The sequence below is a fragment of the Podarcis tiliguerta genome (assembly GCF_965153285.1).
Source record: "Podarcis tiliguerta genome assembly, chromosome: 16".
NCBI classification, from domain to species: Eukaryota; Metazoa; Chordata; class Lepidosauria; order Squamata; family Lacertidae; genus Podarcis; species Podarcis tiliguerta.
The window spans coordinates 21,987,575-22,009,790 of NC_139549.1; the positions used below are offsets into that span (position 1 = coordinate 21,987,575).

The 22,216-nt window shown below is 47.4% G+C and overlaps 1 protein-coding gene across 2 annotated transcripts in view; it reads right to left on the reverse strand.

Moving 5' to 3' along the window:
* DTX1 (deltex E3 ubiquitin ligase 1) overlaps nucleotides 1–22,216 on the reverse strand; it is a 65,324-nt gene that overhangs the window by 13,284 nt on the left and 29,824 nt on the right. For both annotated transcript variants that reach the window (XM_083417746.1, XM_083417747.1), the window contains exons 3-5: nucleotides 15,036–15,717; nucleotides 2,902–2,963; nucleotides 921–1,082 (exon numbers count right to left, since the gene is read on the reverse strand). In XM_083417746.1, coding sequence (XP_083273872.1) covers nucleotides 921–1,082; nucleotides 2,902–2,963; nucleotides 15,036–15,717 — 906 coding nt within the window. The remainder of the gene's footprint in view (nucleotides 1–920; nucleotides 1,083–2,901; nucleotides 2,964–15,035; nucleotides 15,718–22,216) is intronic.

Sequence of the window (22,216 nt, forward strand, 5' to 3'; positions counted from 1 at the left end):
ACTCTGAGCGGCTTCCAACAGGACATTAAAAAACACAATAAAACATCAAACATTTAAAAACTTCCCTAAACAGGGCTGCCTTCAGTTGTCTTTTAAAACTCAGATAGTTGTTTATTTCCTTGATATCTGATAGGAGGGCGTTCCACAGAGTGGTGCCACTACTGAGAAGGCCCTCTGCCTGGTTCCCTGTAGCTTCACTTCTCGCAGGGAGGGAACCTTCAGAAGGGCCTTGGAGCTAGACCTCAGTGTCCGGGCAGAATGATGGGGGTGGAGATGCTCCTTCAGATATACAGGGCCGAGGCCATTTAGGTATTTCAGGACTGGTGTTATATGGTCTCGGCAGCCACTCCCGGTCACCAGTCTAGCTGCGGCATTCTGGATTAGTTGCAGTTTCTGGGTCACCTTCCAAGGTAGCCCCACGTAGAGCGCATTGCAGTAGTCCAAGTGGGAGATAACTAGAGCATGCACTACTCTGCCAAGACAGTCCACGGGCAGATAGGATTTCAGTCTGTGTACCAGATGGAGCTGGTAGATAGCTGCCCTGGACACAAAATTGACCTGCGCCTCCATGGACAGCTGTGAGTATAAACCCGGCACCCTTACTTAACCATGGTTTGTTTGGTCATCTCACTCCAGGCACTCACCGAACTACAAGGCAAGAGCAGCTGGAGAACAAACCAAACTTGGGAGAAACAAGCCATGGTTTGTCTGGTCACCTGTGAGATGTGTGCTTCAACAAACCACAGTTTAGCATTATGTGCAAACCAGACCTTTACAATGGCAAGCGTCGCCCAGACCCACAGGCTTGGGGCCTGGCCACAAATGTTGGATACTGACCCTGGCCCTGAATTTAGGTATCTGTGGTTTCAGTCAGATATGGGGCAAGGGCCTCATTGAGAGACACAAAGAAACACGCTCACTTTTTTTCAGATGTTTCTTCTTAGTCTTCCGGCAGATCCCGGTGATTCCGGGCACCGGCTTCATGTCACTCTTATTGACAGGTGGTGGGTGCAGGATGGGCTTTGGCGCTCGAGTGAGGCAGACAGGCAGGCCCGCCGCACACATCAAGATGCCTGTCATCCCTGGGCCAGATACAGACAAGGAGAGAGAGAGAGAGAGAGAGAGAGAGAGAGAAGTCTTATCATTCACTCTTTCCAGGCATAGCCCACAATTTAAAACTCCATTTCTCAAAGCCCCATATTTTTTGCTCTGGAGCTTTTCCCATGAAAAAGCTGAATTGGAGCAAATGTCAATTCATGGGAAAGCTGAATTGGCGTTTGCTCTGATTCAGCTGTAAAGAGCAGGTTTTCGAGGGGAAAGCTCAGGGCAAACAACAAGAACAACAGAGGTAGGTAGGTAGGTAGGTAGGTAGATGATAGATAGATAGATAGATAGATAGATAGATAGATAGATAGATGATAGATAGATAGATGATAGATAGACAGACAGATAGATAGATACCGTATTGGCCCGATTATAAGCCGCAGCTTTAAAATTGGTGGGTGAAAAGGAAAAAGGGAAAAAATACTTGAATATAAGCTGCTCCCTTCCTCACTGCTCCTGGCTGCATATTGGACAGGGGGGAGCCGAGCTGCATTGCCGGGGGCCTTTCCCCTTCCTCGCTCTCGCCCTTCCTGGCCTTGGGGGAGAGGACGGGGGACTACGCATGGGGCGGGCACTGCTTCGTCACGCTCCTGGTGCTGTTTGCCCCATGCTCCTGGCTGCATACCATAAGGTCGCAAATATAAACCACACTTTAACTTTTCATGGTCAGAATTTGGGGGGAAAGTGCGGCTTATATTCAGGCCAATACAGTAGATAGATGATAGATAGATAGATAGATAGATAGATAGATAGATAGATGATATAGAGTGCACAAGGTGAAACAAGGCTGAATGGGGAAGGAACTCATGGGCGAGGCTGTGGATTTCCCAGCCTCCTGCCATCTTGTGCTCCCCAGATAGTTTGGGCTACAACTCTCCTCAACCCCAGCCAGCATGGATGCCAGCAAAGTTGATTTAAGTCCTCAGAGGCCACATTCACACCCTATAGATAAAGCACATGGAAAAGAACATGGCCTCCCCCAGAGAACCTTGGGAACGGTAGTTGGGTTCAGGGTGCTGAAAGTCATTAGGAGACCTCCTCTTCCCCTCAAAGCTGAGTGAGCAAGAAGTGAAACCATAAAATCATAAATAAAAACGGTAAAAGACCACCATTTAAAACAGTGGTTCTCAAATGTTTTCAGACCACCGCCCCCAGTGCCCCCTACCATATAAAAAGCATTCTTCAGGATAGCGCTTTACATGACTCGTTAAGGAAAATAACAACACAATAAAATTAGAGATGGGAAGACCTCAAATAAACTCAGGAAAATGGGGGGGGGGGACCAGGGTTTTTTCTGTGTTTTTTTCCCCAAAGCTGTTTTTTTCTGGAAAAATTGGAAAAAAAGGGTGTGTAATATTCAAATTTTTTTTTCAATTTTTCTGGGAAAAAGCAGCTTTGGAGAAAAATGGGGGGAAACGGGGGGAAATCTGGTTTTTTCCAGGCCTTCCCATTTCTAAATAAAATTCAGAACAGTAACAATGCATGGCACATTCATTCAAATTCCAATGAAAACATTTAGTGGAATTAATTCAACAAATCTGAGGAACTTGATCCAGGGATAGCAGCGCTTCAAAGTCAGATAGTCACTGACGCCTCCAGGACACACACCCTGCCGCCCCCTAAGCCTCTTAGCACCTCCCAGGTAATCCCACTGTCCCCCCAGGGGAGTGTGGTACCATCCACTTTGGGAGCCACTGATTTACAACCTTCAAAAGATTAAAACCAGTGATAAACTGAAAACATTCACCAAAATTCCACATCTCAAGGTAGGCTGAGGACCGTCCCTGCTGCTCTTACCTGCCAGGGCAGGGTGCACTGGGCCAGTGCCATTCAGGTTCTTGACTGGAAGGGCAGGAACCCTGCAGAGAGAAACAAAGGAGAATGGATGGGCATGATCAGACTGTTGACATTTCCATTCCACCTTAAGGGCAGAGGTGTGGAATTGTTGTGTGTCACATGCCTGTTTACATTCCAGCACAGCTTGCTGGGAACTTCCGTTGTGTATAGCTTTTGCTTTTGGTTGTTCTCTCTGAGACGGCATGAGAGAGAGAGACGACATGTTTCTTTGTTCTGATTTATGATTAATAAATCTGTAGTTGTACAAGCCTTCCACAAGCCTCACACCTATTCTGTGTGCGCAGTTCGATCTGCTGATAGCGTGCCCTGGCTGAGTAAGCCCAAGTCGTTGATTTACGTCGGAGCAGAAGTAATTGTCTTTGCAGTGGGATGGCTGGAAGGAGACGGCCCAGCCGGGGCTAGCCAGCTGGCCTCCCGGCCCTCTGCATGCCAACACAGACTTCTCATAAACAGCAACTGCGGGAAAATAAGTGTCTACAGTGGTACCTCGGGTTAAGTACTTAATTTGTTCTGGAGGTCCGTTCTTAACCTGAAACTGTTCTTAACCTGAAGCACCACTTTAGCTAATGGGGCCTCCTACTGCCGCCACGCTGCAGGAACACGATTTCTGTTTTCATCCTGAACCAAAGTTCTTAACCCAAAGTACTATTTCTGGGTTAGCAGAGTCTGTAACCTGAAGTGTATGTAACCTGAAGCATATGTAACCCGAGGTACTGTACTTAACATCTACTTACTTTCCTGCACTGCAGGAGATTGGACTAGTTGACATTTCAGGTCATTTCCAACTTTTCAGTTCTATGATTCTATATTTATTTATGTATTTATTTATTTACAACATGCATTTGAATTCAAACAATAATCATAATCATAAACATATAGGATCCCCTGAATCCTTAGACTTCCCTCCATCCTTCCATGGTTTCCGTTATCAAACCTTTTCTACTGCATCATATAACTACTCCATTTTTCTGCACTGTAAATAGTTTTTGCACCAAATAAAACCTGTAAAAGACAGGTCAGAGTCCTGCCTGGTTACTCGCGAGCAACCACCCCTGCCATCTGACACTATTGTTATTATTTCTATCATGCCCTCCCTCCCCAAAGGAGTCTAGGTTTGCAAACAGATCAACAATAAAATAAAAAGCATTCTAAAAACAATTCATAACATTTAAAAAAACAATTAAAAACATTCTAAAACGAAAGAAAGCTGATTGGCAGCATGGGTTTTAGCCAATTAAGCAATCAATTAAAAATGCATATATTTGCAAATGAATAAAACAAAAATTCTGAAGGGGGAGGCATACTTTTCTTGCTTTCATTTATTTAAACACATTTCCAAACCACTTGAAATTTTCACAAATAACTGCTTGAAAATTGCACAAATATCCACTTGGAATTTTCAAAAACATCCACTTGAAATGTTCAAAATATCAACATAAAATAGCAACACAAAAGTAATAAATAATATCATTCAAACAAACTAATTAATAAAAACTAACATAAGACAGTAAAACACTAGTGCAAAAGAATGGAAAATAAGCAATAATAGGGTCCAATCTTATGGGCCAAGGGGGAAAATATATCTTTCTTTTTTTAACAAGAGATCTCAATCAACTGATGGTTTGAACTTGAAGTATAGATGATACTGTCTTGAGCCCTGAATGGAGTAAAAAAGAAGTTTGGGAACCATTTGTTTCCACACTGACAGGCAGAAGCGTCCCAGGATTTCAGGCAGAAAACTCTCCCAGCCCTACCTAGAGAAGACATTGGGGATTGAACCCGTAACCTTCTGCACACAAAAGCACATGCTCTCCCCCTGTGAGCTACAACCCTTCCTGGTGACATTTCATTACAGGACTCATTTCTGATCGCCGACAGTATTTCCTGCGCAGACAACTACATTGTGCAGTCCAAGGATTGAAGAAATCAAAGCGCTCCATATAACAGATCATCAGTAACACATAGAGACCGATCTTATCAGAGGATTGTATTATTAAAGGTGGGTGGCAGATGAGTCAGAGGGGGTGTACCTATGGGCACTCGGTGAGCGCATGGCTCAGCTGATATTTCAATATTTCGGGGGGCGGGGTAACTGCTAACTCCTCAGGGGGCCAATTTTAGTGCTCTAGAATTACCGCATGAAGGTTAATCCAGAGGGGTGTCCCTGCTGTGATAAACTTGCAAGGGAATTGGGAGGAGGAAAATAAACATTTGGATGAAGACCGTTCAGACCTTGTCAACATGACAGGAAGGCAGAAGGCTTAATTAGAGGTTTCTCTAGCTCAGCATTGTCTACACCAGGGGTCAGCAAACCTTTTCAGCAGGGGGCCGGTCCACTGTCCCTCAGACCTTGTGGGGAGCCAGACTATATTTGGGGGGGTGTATGAATTCCTATGCCCCACAAATAACCCAGAGATGCATTTTAAATAACAGCACACATTCTACTCATGTAAAAACACGCTGATTCCCGGACCGTCCGCGGGCTGGATTTAGAAGGCAACTGGGCCGGATCCGGCCCCTGGGCCTTAGTTTGCCTACCCATGGTCTACACTGACTGATAGCATCCCTCCAGCGTTTCAGGCAGGAATTCCTCCCAGTTCTACACAGAGATGCCAGGGATTGAATTTGGCGTCTCCTGCCTGCAAATCAGAGGCTTTGCTACTGAGCTACAACACTTCCCCTAAACAAACATTAAGATTCTAGTCCTTATGCTTCCTCTTCTTTGAAAAAAGGCTGCATTAAAGAGGGACATAGGAGGACAGACCATTGGCTCATTTGACTCAGTCCTGCTCACACGGGCTGAAGTTTAAAACAGGTGCCTCTGCCAGCTTCTACCTGCCTTTCACCTGTCTTCTGAAGCTGCCCTCTATTGAGCCATGCCATTGACCCATCTAGCACACCAGGATTTCAAGCAAGGAGCCATTCACATGCCCAGAGATGCCATTGGAGACTGAACCCAGAACCTGTGCAAAGCAGATGCTCTACCACTGTTCTGGGACCCTTCCCCTATCACAGGAGTCTATTGCACAGAGTCAGACCATTGGTCCATGCTGTTCTGACTATCTTTGCTTGCTTGCTTAAATCTGTTTGCTCGCTTATTGTCTTGGCTATAACCAGCATTTGGCTGGCCAACAAGATTTCAATCCTGATTTCAATCTGGCTCAGTATTGCTCAACACTGACTTCCAGAGGCTCCCCAGGGATTCTGTTAGGGGTATTTTCCCAGCAGTAGGGATGCGGGTGGCGCTGTGGTCTAAAACCACGGAGCCTCTTGGGCTTGCCAATCAGAAGGTTGGTGGTTCGAATCCCCACGACGGGTTGAGCTCCCAGCTGTCCCAGCTCCTGCCAACCTAGCAGTTCGAAAGCACGCCAATGCAAGTAGATAAATAGGTACCACTGCAGTGGGAAGGTAAACAGTGTTTCCGTGCGCTCTGGTTTCCGTTGCGCCAGAAACAGTTTAGTCATGCTGGCCACATGACTCAGAAAGCTGTCTGTCGACAAACGCCGGCTCCCTCGGCCTGAAGCAAGATGAGTGCCCCAACCCCATAGTCACCTTTGACTGGACTTAACCATCCAGGGGTCCTTTACCCTTTTTTTACCTTTCCCCAGCCCTATCTGAGGATTTTCTTTATCTCACAAATTTGTAAACCGCCTCACGGTGGCCATTGAAGTGATGCACAAAAATAAAACACACAAAGAGAAAGGAAACGAATTATAAAAACAACTAAAACCATTCCTACAAACACAAACAGAACCATTCCTAGGGGTTGTTTCACTTCAGGGAAAGCCTTCTTAAAGAAAAAGCACCTTCTGTTGGCACCTAAATATCATTATACTGGATTTCTGTCTAATTTTACCCAGTAACTGATTCTAGAGGGCTGGAGCTGAAACCCCAAAAGCCTGGTTTTTAGTATAGACTATGTGCATGTCTGGGGCATGCTGGACTCTCAGCAGTGCCCAGGTAAGGAGAGTCATTACCGAGGAGGGATGTGGGGGGGAAAGTTATCCAGAGATTGAACCTGGGACTTCCTGCATGCAAAGAAGATGTTCTGCCACTCCTCACAAAAATAGCAATTGGCCATGGCGGTATTTGAACCCACATCTACACGCTGCATCCAAACTCACCTGGTTGCTAGCTTGGTCTTCATGGCTCCTTCCTACGGCTGTCTCCCCACCCCTTTGAGAAAGAAAACAAGCTGGGCGGCCCCTCTAGGTTGGGATTAGGAGACCAGCAGGTCAGTCGGTTTAAGAAAGGAGCATAATCTCTTTCTGAAAGTGACACAACAGCGCAGCTCCTCTGTCAGTGGCTTCAAGGCTTTGTAACGCATCAGTGGGTGGATGCGGGGGGGGGGGGGAGGATGGAGATTACGAGGATGGGGTGGTTTTTCACAGGTGGGTGGAGCTAGGAGAGCAGACGGCAAAAAAGGTGGAGCCTTTTCTGGCTATAGGCAACAATTCTGCCACATGCCAGTCCCGCTGATCTGAATGGGGTGGCAGTGGTTTAGGCACTTGCATAAGTCTCACCTGCTCCAAAATAAATTGGCCTTGGAAGTGCTTAACTGGGAAAGGATCGTGCCCTACATATCTGCTTTAAAAGTTGCAGTCTGCTTTACCACATATATACAAATCTGAGATAAATACAGGCTGATCGATAGATTAGATAGATAGACAGATAGATATATGATAGATAGATGATAGATAGATAGATAGATAGATATAGATAGATGATAGATAGAATAGATGATAGAAATAGATGATAGAGATAGATGATGATGATGACAGATAGATAGATCTGCATTGCTAATGACTATTAGTATTTAGAAACCAGACTACTGGCTCAGTGTCTGAGGGGGTCAAGGAACATTCATGAACATTCCAACTTCTCAGAAGAAATTTGCAGCCACGAGTCCTACGTGACTTTCCACTTCTTGCTACATATCTCACTTGTGTCAGCTGCACAGTCTTAGGTGAAACGTAGTACCGTGATGTGTGCCAGCTTATAGCCCAGTCCCAGAATGTTGCCTTGTCTGGGGTAATCCTATAAGGAGAGCTATTTATGTCACCTGCCTGTAGTCTTCAAGGCTCACATTGGAATATACCACCAGCAGAGTGCTCTACTGGAGCAGAGGCTCCTTCGACACCTATGGATGTGCTTGGTTTTCTGGGGCATGTCTCTAATAAATCACTAGTTCCATTTTGCCTCAGGCAGGGGTTATCGGCATGCAACAGGACAGCCTTCTCTGACTGCCAGCTACTCTCCAGCTACTCTTAAGACTTGGTCTCTAATACTTTAGCTGTCAGGGATTGAACCTGAGGCCTCCTGCGTGCAAAGCAGCCGCCCAGCCAACAGCCCCTCCCACTAAGGCAGGGGTGGGGTGCCTTCTGAGGCCCACATGCCAATGGTGGGCAGGGCCAGGGCTAAAAGAGGTGCAGTGTTTGCCTTTGTGCAATAGGCTAGTTTCTACACATGTTCACACCCCCAGCTCTGCATCCTCCATCCAGAGATGCAGGAGGTATTGTTAGAGTTTGTGGACTCCTTCTGCAGCTCTAGGCAAAAACACTCAGAGGGCAAAGCAGGGACAGTGAGAGGTGTGGCCAGGGAAGAGGAGGCATGGCCAGGGAAGAGGAGGCGTGGCCAAGGGAGAGTTACAAGGGCCAAACAGAGAGGCCTGGAGGGCCAGACTTTCTGATTCGAAGCCATGTGGGTACTTAGCAACTTGTCCCGCGCTCCAGGGTGCCATTCACGAAGGGTGGCCCTTCCCTTCGCTCAGAATCTGAGATATTCTGCATGCAGAACATGCGCACAGCTGCTGAGCTACAGCCCCTCCCTGAACTCACAAGCGAAAGCGCTCCGAAACCAAAGTCGCGCACATGCTGCACTTGCAATGCCCTGGAGCTGACGTTCCATTTTGAAGCGTTGTTGACAAATGCGTTGACATGTTTATAATAACAGGACAATTAGGGTCTGTTTCTGTTTCCCTACTCCCTGCTGTATATCTAGTATAGCATTTCTGTGTCGGAGTTAAACACTCCACTCTTCGGCTCCCAAATCAGCGGGATAGAAGCTCATGCAGAGTAAACAAAGTCAGGGCATAACAGAGAAAGCGGAAATGATGTGTACTCCTCTCTCTCTCTTTCTCTCTGGGTGGGGAAATTCAGTGACCCTGGCAGCCAGCATTGTCAACGGTCAAGGATGTTGGGAACTGGTTGGAGTCCCACAGCATTTGAAGGGCAGCCCTGATCTTTGCAATCGCAGTGGGAGCCTCCCCTCCCCCATGAGGTTGTGTGGTCACCTTACTCAATTACAATTCCCAAAGTTCTCTGGGAAGAGGGACTGGCTGTTAAACCACTCTGAAAATAGTAGCTTCTCTGGGAGAGAAATACAGTGGTACCTCGGGTTACATACGCTTCAGGTTACATACGCTTCAGGTTACAGACTCCACTAACCCAAAAATAGTACCTCGGGTTAAGAACTTTGCTTCAGGATGAGAACAGAAATCGTGCTCCGACGGCACAGCAGCAGCAGGAGGCCCCATTAGCTAAAGTGGTGCTTCAGGTTAAGAACAGTTTCAGATTAAGAACGGACCCCCAGAACGAATTAAGTACTTAACCTGAGGTACCACTGTGGTGATCTTCTAACAGCACCTGTAGGAAACTACAGCTCCCAGAATTCTTGGGGGGGGGGAGCCACAAACTATTTAAAGTGGCATTGTAGTGATTTAAATGAATGGTGGGAGTTCTCTAATCTCTTAGTGGCACCACTGAATCTGACACCAGCAACCGATCTTGATTCTGCTGTCACTAAAATGGACAAGCAGCGGAAATTCAAACCACACCTCTTGCAGATTTGGCAGCCGTTTACTGGCACTGATTTGCCTATGAAGCACCCTGCTAAAGAAAAGAATGTTTTAAGAGCAGGTGCAGAGTGCATTTTGCAGCTGCTCCTGAGAAAGCTCAGCCACACATCTGTGATGAGGGTGCAGTCAGTGGGTGAAGGGGCAAGCTTGAACCCTTGACATATCTCTTCTTCTTTTCCTTTTTTTAAAAGTAAATCTTTATTGGTTTAAAATACAAACGTACAACGAAGGTAAGTATAGAAAAGTTAAATACAAAACAACAACAACATCAAGACATAAAAGTAAGAAAAAAATTAAAAAGACAAAGAAGAAAGGAAAAGGAAAAGAACCAAAAATTTATACAAAATCCTGTCTATTAAATAAAAGTTTCTGCATAAAACTTCCAATCGTTCTCTTATACTGTTTCTGTTGCCATGGTTTTATCGCACAGCTTTACTTTATACCCTTTTTCATACATTCCACTAGAGTATTTGTTTCATTTATTTTTGTTTACAAGTATCATTCAAGTTCTGCTAAGATGGTATCATTTTTACAATATAGTCATATATTCCTTAAATATTCTCCATTCTCCATATATTTTCTGATTTTTGATGAATCTCTTCAGATTAATGCAGCATTAAGCTCAGCATTAAGCAGAAGGCCCTGGGTTCAACCACTGGCCATCTGTAGGTTGGGAATGTCCCCTGTAGGCAACCCTCTTCCAGTCAGTTAAGACAAGAAGGACCAATGGTCTGACTCAGTTTAAGGCAGCTTCCTTATGTTCCCCAACCCAAACATTCTCTTTTCGCCAAAAGGAACCAGAGGTCCCTGGCCCTAACGTCTGACAGCCTGGGGGTTAGCCCATATAAAGTTTAACCTGCCTGGCCCCTCACTAGAATAGCCATTTACAGGATCACCCTACCTGTCCATGGGCATCTCAAACTCCCCAGGTGAGGAGGCTCTCTTCCTTGATGTGCGAGAAACTACTGTACCCCAGCAGTAAAAGCAAAAAAATAATAACAAAATAAAATGCAAACTCACGAGGAGGAAGGAAGCTCATGCAAACTGCAGCCGCAGCTCAGCACACAGATGGTTTTGTTGGCTGTTCGTGGTGTGATTGAGATCCGCTGCAAAGGTGTTTGTAGCCCACGTGCCCATTTTAATTCTGCTACTGACTCGTGGGCCAGCAGGGGGCCGCGATATGCAGCCCTTTGCTGCCCCCTCCCTGAAAAGCTTAAGCTGGGAGGGCTGGTAAGAAATGTGGCCTGGGTGTGTGGCCAGGGAGGTGGCACAGCCATGTGGGGAGTGTCCAGAGGACCAGCTAAAAATGTCTGATGTTCTCTAGCCAAGGACTAAATAAGTCTTTCAAAGCAGGTTTACCCCAAACTTCTGTGTCCATTGACCCTTCAATGAGCTTGTCAAGCTGTCACCAGTCCAGATTCTTAGGAATGTAAGTGGAATAAGAAATATAAATGCATAATCAGGTTTATTTGTCATTGATCAACCTGGCTAAGAATCATAAAATGTCAAAAAAGTCATTGGCAAAGGAAGTACACTCTGTACATGCCCATGGCTTTGATTTCATAAGTTCATTGTTCCTAATTATTTTTTTTCACACTATGCCTCTTCAAGCCCAGACCCCTATCGACCCTGAGGTTTTTATTAACCCCTGGCAGAATCACATCAAATCAGTATCAACCGTGATAGGATACCCTATTTTAGAGCATTTTGAGGTGAAAGAAATGGACTCATTTCCCTGGAGACTTCAAATGGTGAGATTAACCAGCCTTAGGGTGCAGCGTTGACATCAATTTTTTAAAAAATATTTTCAAGTTTAAAAAAAAAATGGTGGGAAAACAGCCATTCTTAAGACACAGGTAACCTCCATGAAGGGTCAATGAGCTCAGGTATATTTTGTCCCCAAGATATCTGTACCCAAATACCAAGTGTTACATGAGAATTCAGGGTTCAGACAGATGCCACATTCACACCATACCTTTTAAACACTAGGATGCTGCCATAAAGCACCACTTTAAACAGTCACGGTTTCCCTCACAGAATTCTGGGAGCTGTAGTTTGCTAAGGGTGCTGAGAGTTTTTAGCAGACACCTCCATTCCCCTCCCAGAACTACGATTCCCAGAGTTCTTTGGAAAGAGGGACTGATTCTTAAACCATTCTGGGAATTGTAGCTCCGTGAGGGAAATAGGGGGAGGTCTCCCCACAACTCTCCGCACTAATAATAATAATAATAATAATAATAATAATAATAATTTATTTATTTATACCCCACCCATCTGGCTGGATTAGCAAACCATGACTCCCAGACTCCTTTGGAAGCCATGACTGTTTAAAGTGATGCTTCCAGTGCAGGGTACGAATGTGGCCTCTCTGAGTCTTCCTAGGCAGAAAGAGAAGCAGGGAATAAAGGCCAGAGGCACCAAATGCGAGGAAGGGAATGACAGGAGGGAGCAGCAGAGAGGAAAGAGCCTCTCCCCCCCCTTTCCCAGCGCTGCCCCAGAGGCTCCAATTATTCTCAGAGAATCTGCAGTGCTGCCACCTGGTTGCCGTGGCAACACAAGGCCGCTCTCCTCTGGCCAAAGCTGACACATTGCTCCTGGGTGCGCCTGCCGCTCAGGCGAGGTGTCTGGGCAACCGCGGGCGACGTCAGCTTCCGCCACCCTGAACACCAGAGCAGGGGAGGCGGAGAGGACCCAACTCCACCGCGCAGGAATCATGTGCGGCGGTCTCCTTCGCGACTTGGGTGGGCTGCTATTCAGAGGCCTCTTCTTCCCTGTTTTGTTGTTTATGTCAACACTGGCCGGCTGGACAAAGATGGGGAGGAGAGTAGAGGGTGATTGTGTGGGGCTCTGACAGACAGACAGATAGACAGGCTGAAAACCCCAGTGCTAGTCCTACTCAGAGTAAGCCCACCGAAAGTTAGACATGCCTGCTAATTCCAGTGGGTTCTGAGTAGGGATAGCGTTGGATAAAAATGGCAATCCAAAATGCTCTCTCTGTGTTTGTGTGTGTGTCTGTGTGCGCGCAAATACATATACATACACACAGACACACACTGTCAGTGCTTTTCTTCTTGAAAAATGTTTAGGGGTACTCTCATTTTGACTCAAGAAAATCACCATTTTATAGTTCAAATCGGAGAAAATAAATACAGCAACTGGCCCGAAGGTCACCCAGTGAGCTAGATGTTTATAAATGAGCTGCAAGTCACTATGAGACCTTTCCATAACAAGATAATAATAGTAATAATAATAATAATAATAATAATAATAATAATGCCATCATCAGCATCATCAACAACGATGATGACTGGATGGTGATGGTGATGATTTTTGGTGACATTGCAAGGCAGTCAGGTTGTTAACAGCGCTTAACTGTTGTTGGTACTGTTGTTAACAGCGCTTTTTTTCTTTAAGAACGTTTATGGGTACCCTCATTTTCCTACTCATATTGAAATACTGCGCCTCAATGAGGCCAAACTTAGATTCACAAAATGTCTAGGGCTATGCACTGGTTGTTAATAACAGCGATTGGTAGGAACATAGGAAGATGTATGGCTAAAATTGGGAGGAATGGTGAGATGGAGGCAGGGTTTAAATCACCTGTAATCTGTATTAGCTGGCTTGTTGCAAGATTCCTGTTTGTATGCAGGAGCCTGGGGAGCTGTCTTAGACTGCATCAGACTGCCTAGTCTAGCTTAGTATTGTTAACATGGACTAGCAGCAACTTTCCACAATTTCAGGCAAGGCTCTCTCTCCCAGTCTTACCCGGAGATGCCACGGATTGAATCTGCCATCTTCTGCATGCAAAGCAGATGCTCTAACCATTAGGTAGCCCCCAGTTGCTGCATATCAACTGGAGTACTGAACTACTAGTTTGAAAAGTCACCACTCATTTGTTATTCTGCTGCAGCAAATGTTCACAGCTGTCAGAGCTGGCTCCAGGTCCCAGCTCACAGAGGACCAACGCTAGCCGGTAGTAATGTACAAAAGTCTTTATTGAAGTACAGTTTCCATTTTCTAGCAGGAGCGCCCCAGCTCTACGTCTAGGGTTTAGACCGGCGAAGCTCCATCTGAATCTCCGCCCCCTGTACACCAGTTTAAGATTCTAGCCTTACTCCACCTCTTCCGTCTCTCCTTTCTCCTCTGGGTCCTGCTACCCCCCGGGGTCCCTTCCTTCCTGGATTCTTCCGACGCAGACGTTGACCCCCCTGACTCCTCCCTGGCGGGCTTTGGGACCTGGCTCCCTATCCGGGCTGCCAACTGCGCCGCCCTCCTGTACATTTGAACTTGGCGCGCGCGCCCAGCCTTCAACCTTCCTCTCGACCGTTTCCTCGCTCCCCGATGGAGGCGTGGCCAGTCCTGCCTCCTGTCCTCCTGCTGGCAGCGCGCCGCCTGATCCCGATGCCTGGGACTCCTCCCCCCTACTGCACTCTGGTGTGGACGCTGGTCCTGATTTCCAACTGCTGCTCTCTGAGTCCCCTCTGGCCCCTTCTTCCTGGGGTGTCCCCCTAGGCACCCCCCTTGCCCTGACCATGGGAGCCCCTTTCTGTGAATCTTCCGATTCGCTGGAAAGACTCAGAGACCTCGGACCGCTGTCATCGCTGACATTTCCTTCGGACTCCTCCCCCTCGCTCTCCATTTCCTCCCTTTCCTGTGCCTCTGCTCCTGAACCCCTGACAACAGTGCTTTTACATTTCATTTGTATGAGGTGGAGGACACCGTCGCTGACCAATCCACCCTTCTCTATATTTACTCATTGTTATTGCATTAGGTCAATGAACCTAGTCCTAAATATTCATTATACAGGTAAAGGGACCCCTGACTGTTAGGTCCAGTCGTGACAGACTCTGGGGTTGCGGCACTCATCTCGCTTTATTGGCCAAGGGAGCTGGCGTACAGCTTCCGGGTCATGTGGCCAGCATGACTAAGCCGCTTCTGGCAAACCAGAGCAGCGCCCAGAAATGCCGTTCACCTTCCCGCTGGAGCGGTACCTATTTATCTACTTGCACTTTGATGTGCTTTCAAACTGCTAGGTTGGCAGGAGCAGGGACCGAGCAATGGGAGCTCACCCCGTCACGGGGATTCTAACCGCCAACCTTCTGATCGGCAAGTCCTAGGCTCTGTGGTTTAACCCACAGTGCCACCCGCATCCCTAATATTCATTATAGGTAAAATAAAATAAAAAGGGGGAAGTGGCAAATACTTTTCAGCTACTTACCCTGGTGGGATGGAAGCCCGAGTACTCAAGATGGCCACTCGCTGCGTACCGGGCCGGTTCAGGTTGTTTTGGCCGGGGAGCTGGGTGTGGCTGGGCGCGCTCTGGCTCCGGGAAAAAGTGGCCACTTGCATCCCATTGCCGGAACGGACCTGCTCGATCTTGCCCGTCCCACTGGCTTGCACCGTGCCCAGCGACCACATCGCCGTTCCGTTGAACGTATTGCTCTGCCGGACGGCCAGCGATCCGTTCCCGTTCCCGGAATACACCTTCCTGCGCTGTGAGGCCAGGATGGCGTTGGAGGCTGCCCGGGTGCTGTTGACCAACAGGCACTGCTGGCACGAACAAGGGTGCCCAGAATTGGTCCCCACGGGCCAAGATTGGGACTTGGGGATGGAGCCGATGGTGAGAGGATAAGCCAAGTCCATGCGCCTCCTTAGACGGCGTTTCCTCTGCGTCTGGCGGTTCACCTGAGACATGCTGTTGAAGTAGATCAGGTAGCAAAACCCCAGCGAGGACAGGTCCAGCCACGGATGCTGCTTCTCGTACGCGTTCTGGATGGTGATGCAGATGTCCATGTCGTACGGAGTCCAGGAGTTGTTGTCGTTTTCCCATTCCCACACAACCCCCTTGCCGGGGGCAGAGGAGGGGTCGTAAAAGTTCCTTCGCACCGGGCGCATTGTCCCTGGGAGAGAACAAAGGAGAAAGAAGCGATGGATCAGAGGTGGGGAATCGCAGTTTCATGTGTTACGTATACAGTGGTACTTTGGGTTAAGAACTTAATTCGTTCTGGAGGTCCGTTCTTAACCTGAAACTGTTCTTATCCTGAGGTACCACTTTAGCTAATGGGGCCTCCCACTGCCTCCATGCCCCCACCGCGCGATTTCTGTTCTCAACCTGAAGCAAAGTTCTTAACCCGAGGTACTATTTCTGGGTTAGCGGAGTCTGTAACCTGAAGCATCTGTAACCTGAAGCATCTGTAATTCGAGGTACCACTGTAAAGTCAAACCTCAGTTGTCGAACATAATCCGTTCTGGAAGCCCATTCAGATTCCAAAATGTTCGACAACTGAGGCGCAGGTTCCGATTGCTTGCAGGAGCTTCCTGCACTCAAGCGGAAGCCGTGTTGGACATTTGACTTCCGAAAAACGTTCGAAAACTGGAGCATTTACTTCCAGGTTTTCAGCATTTGGGAGCCGAAACATTCCAAAATGGAGGCATTTGGGAGCTGAGGTTTGACAGTATGTAAAATAAATCTTGATGATATGCAAAGTAGCAGAGTAGCTTACAGCTAGGAACCTAAATAAGTCCTAGGTGACTGATAGCTTCTTTGTAAAGACTACAGTGTCCAGATTCTTCATATTCCAAGGAACTTTATTTTCATAAACATATAACTAAGAAGAATATTACTCTATTTTTCCAGGGGGAGTCTCAGATTTACAGAAGCCGTCGTGGTTTCTGATTTGATCCTGGAATGTCCTGCTTTTCCTTAGGATGCCCCTATTTTCACCTGAGAAATTTTGGAGGGTATGGAGTTATGTGGCCCCCGAGCCAAGGAGATAAATAACTATACAACCTTTAGAAGACATTTGAAGGCAGCCCTATACTGTATAGGAAAGCTTTTTCAATGTTTAATGTTTAATTATGTTTTTATATATGTTGGAAGTTGCCCAGAGTGGCTGGGGCAACCCAATCTGATGGGTGAAGTATTATCATCAGAATCATCATCATCATTATTATTATTACTGACATCCCTATTTTCATCAGAGAAATGTTGGAGAGTGTGCACCTGCCTTTTACACTTCACTCTGATTGGTAGATTTTTTTGGGTTCTAGTTTTGTTTTGTTTTTTAAGCCATCTTGGAAACAGCATTGTCTTATCAGAGCAGCTGGTAAAGGTGCAAGCTGAACCATATTACTACGGGGATTTAAGATTCCTGTTGAACCTGAGACCTACATTCTGCATGAAAATCAAATGCTCCTCTACCAATCTATGGCTCTACCTAGGCCATGATGATGGGGCTTGAAAACTATTGACCTGGGAGAAATTTTGGAGGGTATGCAACTGTAAAGGTAAAGGTAAAGGTACCCCTGCCCGTACGGGCCAGTCTTGACAGACTCTAGGGTTGTGTGCCCATCTCACTCAAAGAGGCCGGGGGCCAGCGCTGTCCGAAGACACTTCCGGGTCACGTGGCCAGCGTGACATCGCTGCTCTGGAGAGCCAGAGCCGCACACGGAAACGCCGTTTACCTTCCCGCTAGTAAGCGGTCCCTATTTATCTACTTGCACCCGAGAGTGCTTTCGAACTGCTAGGTTGGCAGGCGCTGGGACCAAACAACCGGAGCGCACCCCGCCACGGGGATTCGAACTGCCGACCTCTTGATCGGCAAGCCCTAGGCACTGAGGCTTTAACCCACAGCGCCACCCGCGTCCCTGTAGTTTCATCTTATTTCCTTGCATCGATTGTAGATCCACAGCCCTTTTTTTTCCTCCTTCTTGCTAGCAAGGGAGGTCTTGCTAGGGCTGCTTTTAACACCTTCCCATTTTCTGGCAATGCATTCTGGGCATATCTTTGCTACCTGCATCACTCCCAGAGTTGCTGGCACGGTGGTGCTAAGGCAAGCACTAATTGTGCTGCGTCAGGTTCCACCCATCCCAAATGTCCTCCCTCTCAACACAAGCTGCTCAGCCAATTTGGACCGGGCCGCGTTTAGTCACACGATTATGCTCCGCAGCCCAGCCTGCGGTCCAGCCCAGCCATTGTTCTTGCTCAGTTTCCCCCTCGATGATCAGGAAGCCCTCCTGACAGCCCGGGGCAAGCCTGAGCCTTCCTGTTCACCTATTCCATGGACCCAACAGACTCGGGAGTAGTCTCTGCTTTCTCTCTGGATGTTCCCAGCCGATGTCACACACACACACACACACACACACACACACACCCCTGTTTGATCCCTTTTCCGTTTTATATCCGACACCACCAAGCAGATTCCATCTGAGGCCACAGCTGGAGTTTTTTCTTTTTCTGTTAGGGAAATAATTTTTCCTTCTCCTCTTTTCACCCTGTGAACAGAGCTAACACGCTTGGGAAAAGGGAAGCTCCAGTTCAGATAAAGGTCAGATATGGCAGGATTAATTGATTTCAGAAAAGGTGCTGGGCAGCCCCACTTCATGAACCATATAAAGGTAAAGGTAAAGGGACCCCTGGCTGTTAGGTCCAGTCATAGCCGACTCTGGGGTTGCGGTGCTCATCTCGCTTTATTAGCCAAGGGAGCCGGCGTACAGCTTCTGGGTCATGTGGCCAGCATGACTAGGCTGCTTCTGGTGAACCAGAGCAGCGCACGGAAACGCCGTTTACCTTCCCACCGGAGCGGTACCTATTTATCTACTTGCACTTTGAGGTGCTTTCAAACTGCTGGGTTGGCAGGAGCAGGGACCGAGCAATGGGAGCTCACCCCGTTGCATAGATTCGAACTGCCGACCTTCTGATTGACAAGTCTATACCTGCACACATATACTGGACACAAGCCTATCTGGAGACAGTGATGGGCAACTGGGAGGGGGGAGGTGGATTCTTTCAGGAATATGATCCAGACTGATGGGAGGCAATAACTGGACCATTTTCTTCCAGGCACTTGTACCTGAATGTGACAGCAGCTCTGTCCAGTTGTGACTGAGAGCCTATGTGGCCTAGTGGTTAGAGCGTTGAGGTACTATTTCTGGGTTAACGGAGTCTGTAACCTGAAGCGTCTGTAACCTGAAGCATACCACTGTAGTATGTAGTAGTAGTAGTAGTAGTAGTAGTAGTAGTAGTAGTAAAAATAAATGTCAGCAACTGGTATTCAGAGACATACTGCCAAGTACAGTGGAAGCTGAACATAGCACAAGCACATCTCTCTGTGGCCTCCCAGATGTCTGTGGGAACCTGCAAGCAGGAGCTGAGTGCAAAAGCAACTCTCCCCACTTGTGAATGCGAGCAACTAGTATGTAATGCATGCTGCCTCTGACAGTGGACAGAGAACATAAAAAGGTCAAGGACTCCTGGATGGTTAAGTCCAGACAAAGGTTGTGGCGCTCATCTCGCTTCAGGCCAAGGGAGCCGGAGTTTGTCCACAGACAGATTTCTGGGTCACGTGGCCAGCATGACTAAACCGCTTCTAGCACAATGGAACACTGTAACGGAAACCAGAGCACATGGAAACACCGTTTACCTTCCTGCCACAGTGGTACCTATTTATCTACTTGCAGTGGCGTGCTTTCAAACTGCAAGGTTGGCAGAAGCTGGGTCAGAGCTCACCCCGTCATGGGGATTCGAACCACCGACCTTCTGATCGGCAAGCCCAAGAGGCTCAGTGGTTTAGACCACAGCACAACCCGCACCCCTACAGAGAATGTAGATGGTTAGTTGCTCTCATCATTAGGAAGCGTCTCTTACTGCTTAGCCAAGATCTGCATCCCTAAATAGGAATGTAAGATGAGCCATTCTGGTCCAGGCCAAAGGCTCACCTAGCCCAGCGACAATTAGGACCTGAGTGCAGCAGTGCTGTCCTCATAGCAAAGGGTGCAAGGCCCAAGGCGCTAGTGGGAACACTTAGGGAGAGAGCCCTGCCTGAAGCCACGGAATGCTGCTGCCAGTCAGTGTAGCCAGTACTGAGCTAGATGGGCCAGATAGGCATGGAAGAGACTCCTGCATGCCTGAAACCCACCAGGGCACCATGTAATAGGGCACCCACACACACAAACACACACACACACACACACATACAGAGCCAGCCCTCCTTGCCCAGCTTATCTCATCTCTCCCTTCTGCATGCTGATGTTGCAGCCAGAACAGCAGGCTGTGTGCGCAATCAATAATTATGTTTGAAGTGTTACGTTAACTATGCATCCCTCCCCGGAGACTCATAAAGCTAAACGGCCGTACGCCAGCGGTTTCCGTGGTGTTTGCTTTCAGCGAGGGCCGGCTTGGCAGGGCTCCTGGCGCTCTTGCCTTGCAGCACTGCTGAAGAGGAAGCTGCCTGCCAGCAAAAAGAGGTGCACCGAGTGTCTTCCTGGAACAGGCCGCAAGGGGCACCAGCAAGTCCTCCTCACTGCCTCCCCTTTTGGCCTGGCTTGTGAGTGCAGGAAGGTGCCTTCTACATACCCGCCACGTATCCTTATTTTCCAGGGATGGTCCTGGAATAGCCCTATCTCCTCCTTGAATTTGTCTAATCTTCTTTTAAAGCCATCCACGTTGGGGGACATCACTTCCTCCTGTGGAAGTGAGTTCCATAGTTTAACTACATATTGCATGAAGAAGGGCTTTGTTTTATCAGTCCTGAATCTTCCAACATTCAGCTTCCTTGGACATCCAGAAGTTCTAGGGCTATGAGAGAAGGAGAAAAACAGACCCTCCAAGTGTCCCTATTTTCCAGGGGTGTCCCTGATTTAGAGAAGCCGTCCCGGTTTCTGATTTGATCCTGGAATGTCCCGCTTTTCCTTAGGATGTCCCTATAGTTAAATCTATGGTTTTCCCAGTAGTGATGTATGGAAGTGAGAGCTGGACCATGAAGAAGGCTGATTGCCGAAGAATTGATGCTTTTGAATTATGGTGCTGGAGGAGACTCTTGAGAGTTCCATGGACTGCAAGAAGATCAAACCTCTCCATTCTGAAGGAAATCAGCCCTGAGTGTTCACTGGAAGGACAGATCGTGAAGCTGAGGCTCCAATACTTTGGCCACCTCATGAGAAGAGAAGACTCCCTGGAAAAGACCCTGATGTTGGGAAAGATGGAGGGCACAAGGAGAAGGGGACGACAGAGGATGAGATGGTTGGACAGTGTTCTCAAAGTTTGGTCATGAGTTTGACCAAGCTGCGGGAGGCAGTGGAAGACAGGAGTGCCTGGCGTGCTCTGGTCCATGGGGTCACAAAGAGTCGGACACGACTAAACGACTAAACAACAACATTTTTCATTGGAGAAATGTTGGAGGGTATGGAGTTATCCAATCCCCGAGCCATCTGAAGGCAATCCTGTATAGGGAAGTTTTTTAAAATGTTTAATGTTTTATTATGTTTTTATGTGTTGGAAGCTGCCCAGAGTGGCTGGGCCAACCCAATAAGATGTGTGGGGTATAAATAGTAAAAAATATCATTATGGAATGGGAATATCCCCCTATAAGAATATTAAGGTCTCAAATGTAGATAAATACTCATAAATGCACACATATCTAAATATATGAACCATGTGACTGAAATAGCATGGGAGAACAATCCTGAAGCCATTTTGACTCTCCCAATGACCCCAAATATTCCTCTACAGTAAGGGAGGCAAATGGGGAAAGCCTTCCCATTGTCATTTTGCTTGCAAATCCTGTCTTAAGGGTGTATTTGTGTATGAATAGGGTGAGCCTATGACCTGGGACCCAGGAACTAAAATATTAACCATCACAAAAGAATGCCTAGGCTGCCCTGGTAATGCAATCAGTGACCATTATCAGGTATCCTGGCAGACAGGATTTCTGCTGTAGACCGCCTCCTTCTGTGATGTATGTATGATGTTTTGGAGATGATGGTTTTGGGCTACAGGGTGAACAATTTCAAAAGTCCATATAAAGGCTTGCACACCATTGTTCAGGGTTCTCCTCCCTGCTGTGTGTGGGGAGTGGGGACCCTGTCGCAACAGTTCCTTGAATAAAGATCAGGCTTACTAGCCGCTTTGCTTCTCAATATACTCTGGTTGGCCTCTGTTATTTTCTCCTACTGACAGGGAACCCACTTAAGGCCTCGTATACGGGCTCCGGAATACCCCATAAGGAAAAGGGAGCAGTTTTTCTTATAACATCCTATTTTCATTGGAGAAATGTTGGAGGGCATGGTAGATTGATTTGACTGCGGTGGCTTTTGTAAATGCGGGGGCTGACCCTGGAAAATCGGGACATCTGGAGGGTCTAGGACGGTTTTCTCACATGCTCTCAAGCAATCCTCCTCCACAGGGTCCTTGTGAGGGAAACAAAATCACTGGTGTTGCTGACACATGGAACTGAGTTTGCCTCGTTTTTGCTAGCTGGCCTCATTTTGTTGTTGACATAACCTGGGTCTGAGTCATCACTGGCCTTGCTAACAGAAAGTCTGCCGTGAGCCCTTCCTGTTCACGACTGCCAAGCCTATCGTTCCGTGAGAATAAGTTTGCTTAAAAACCAGTAAATCTTT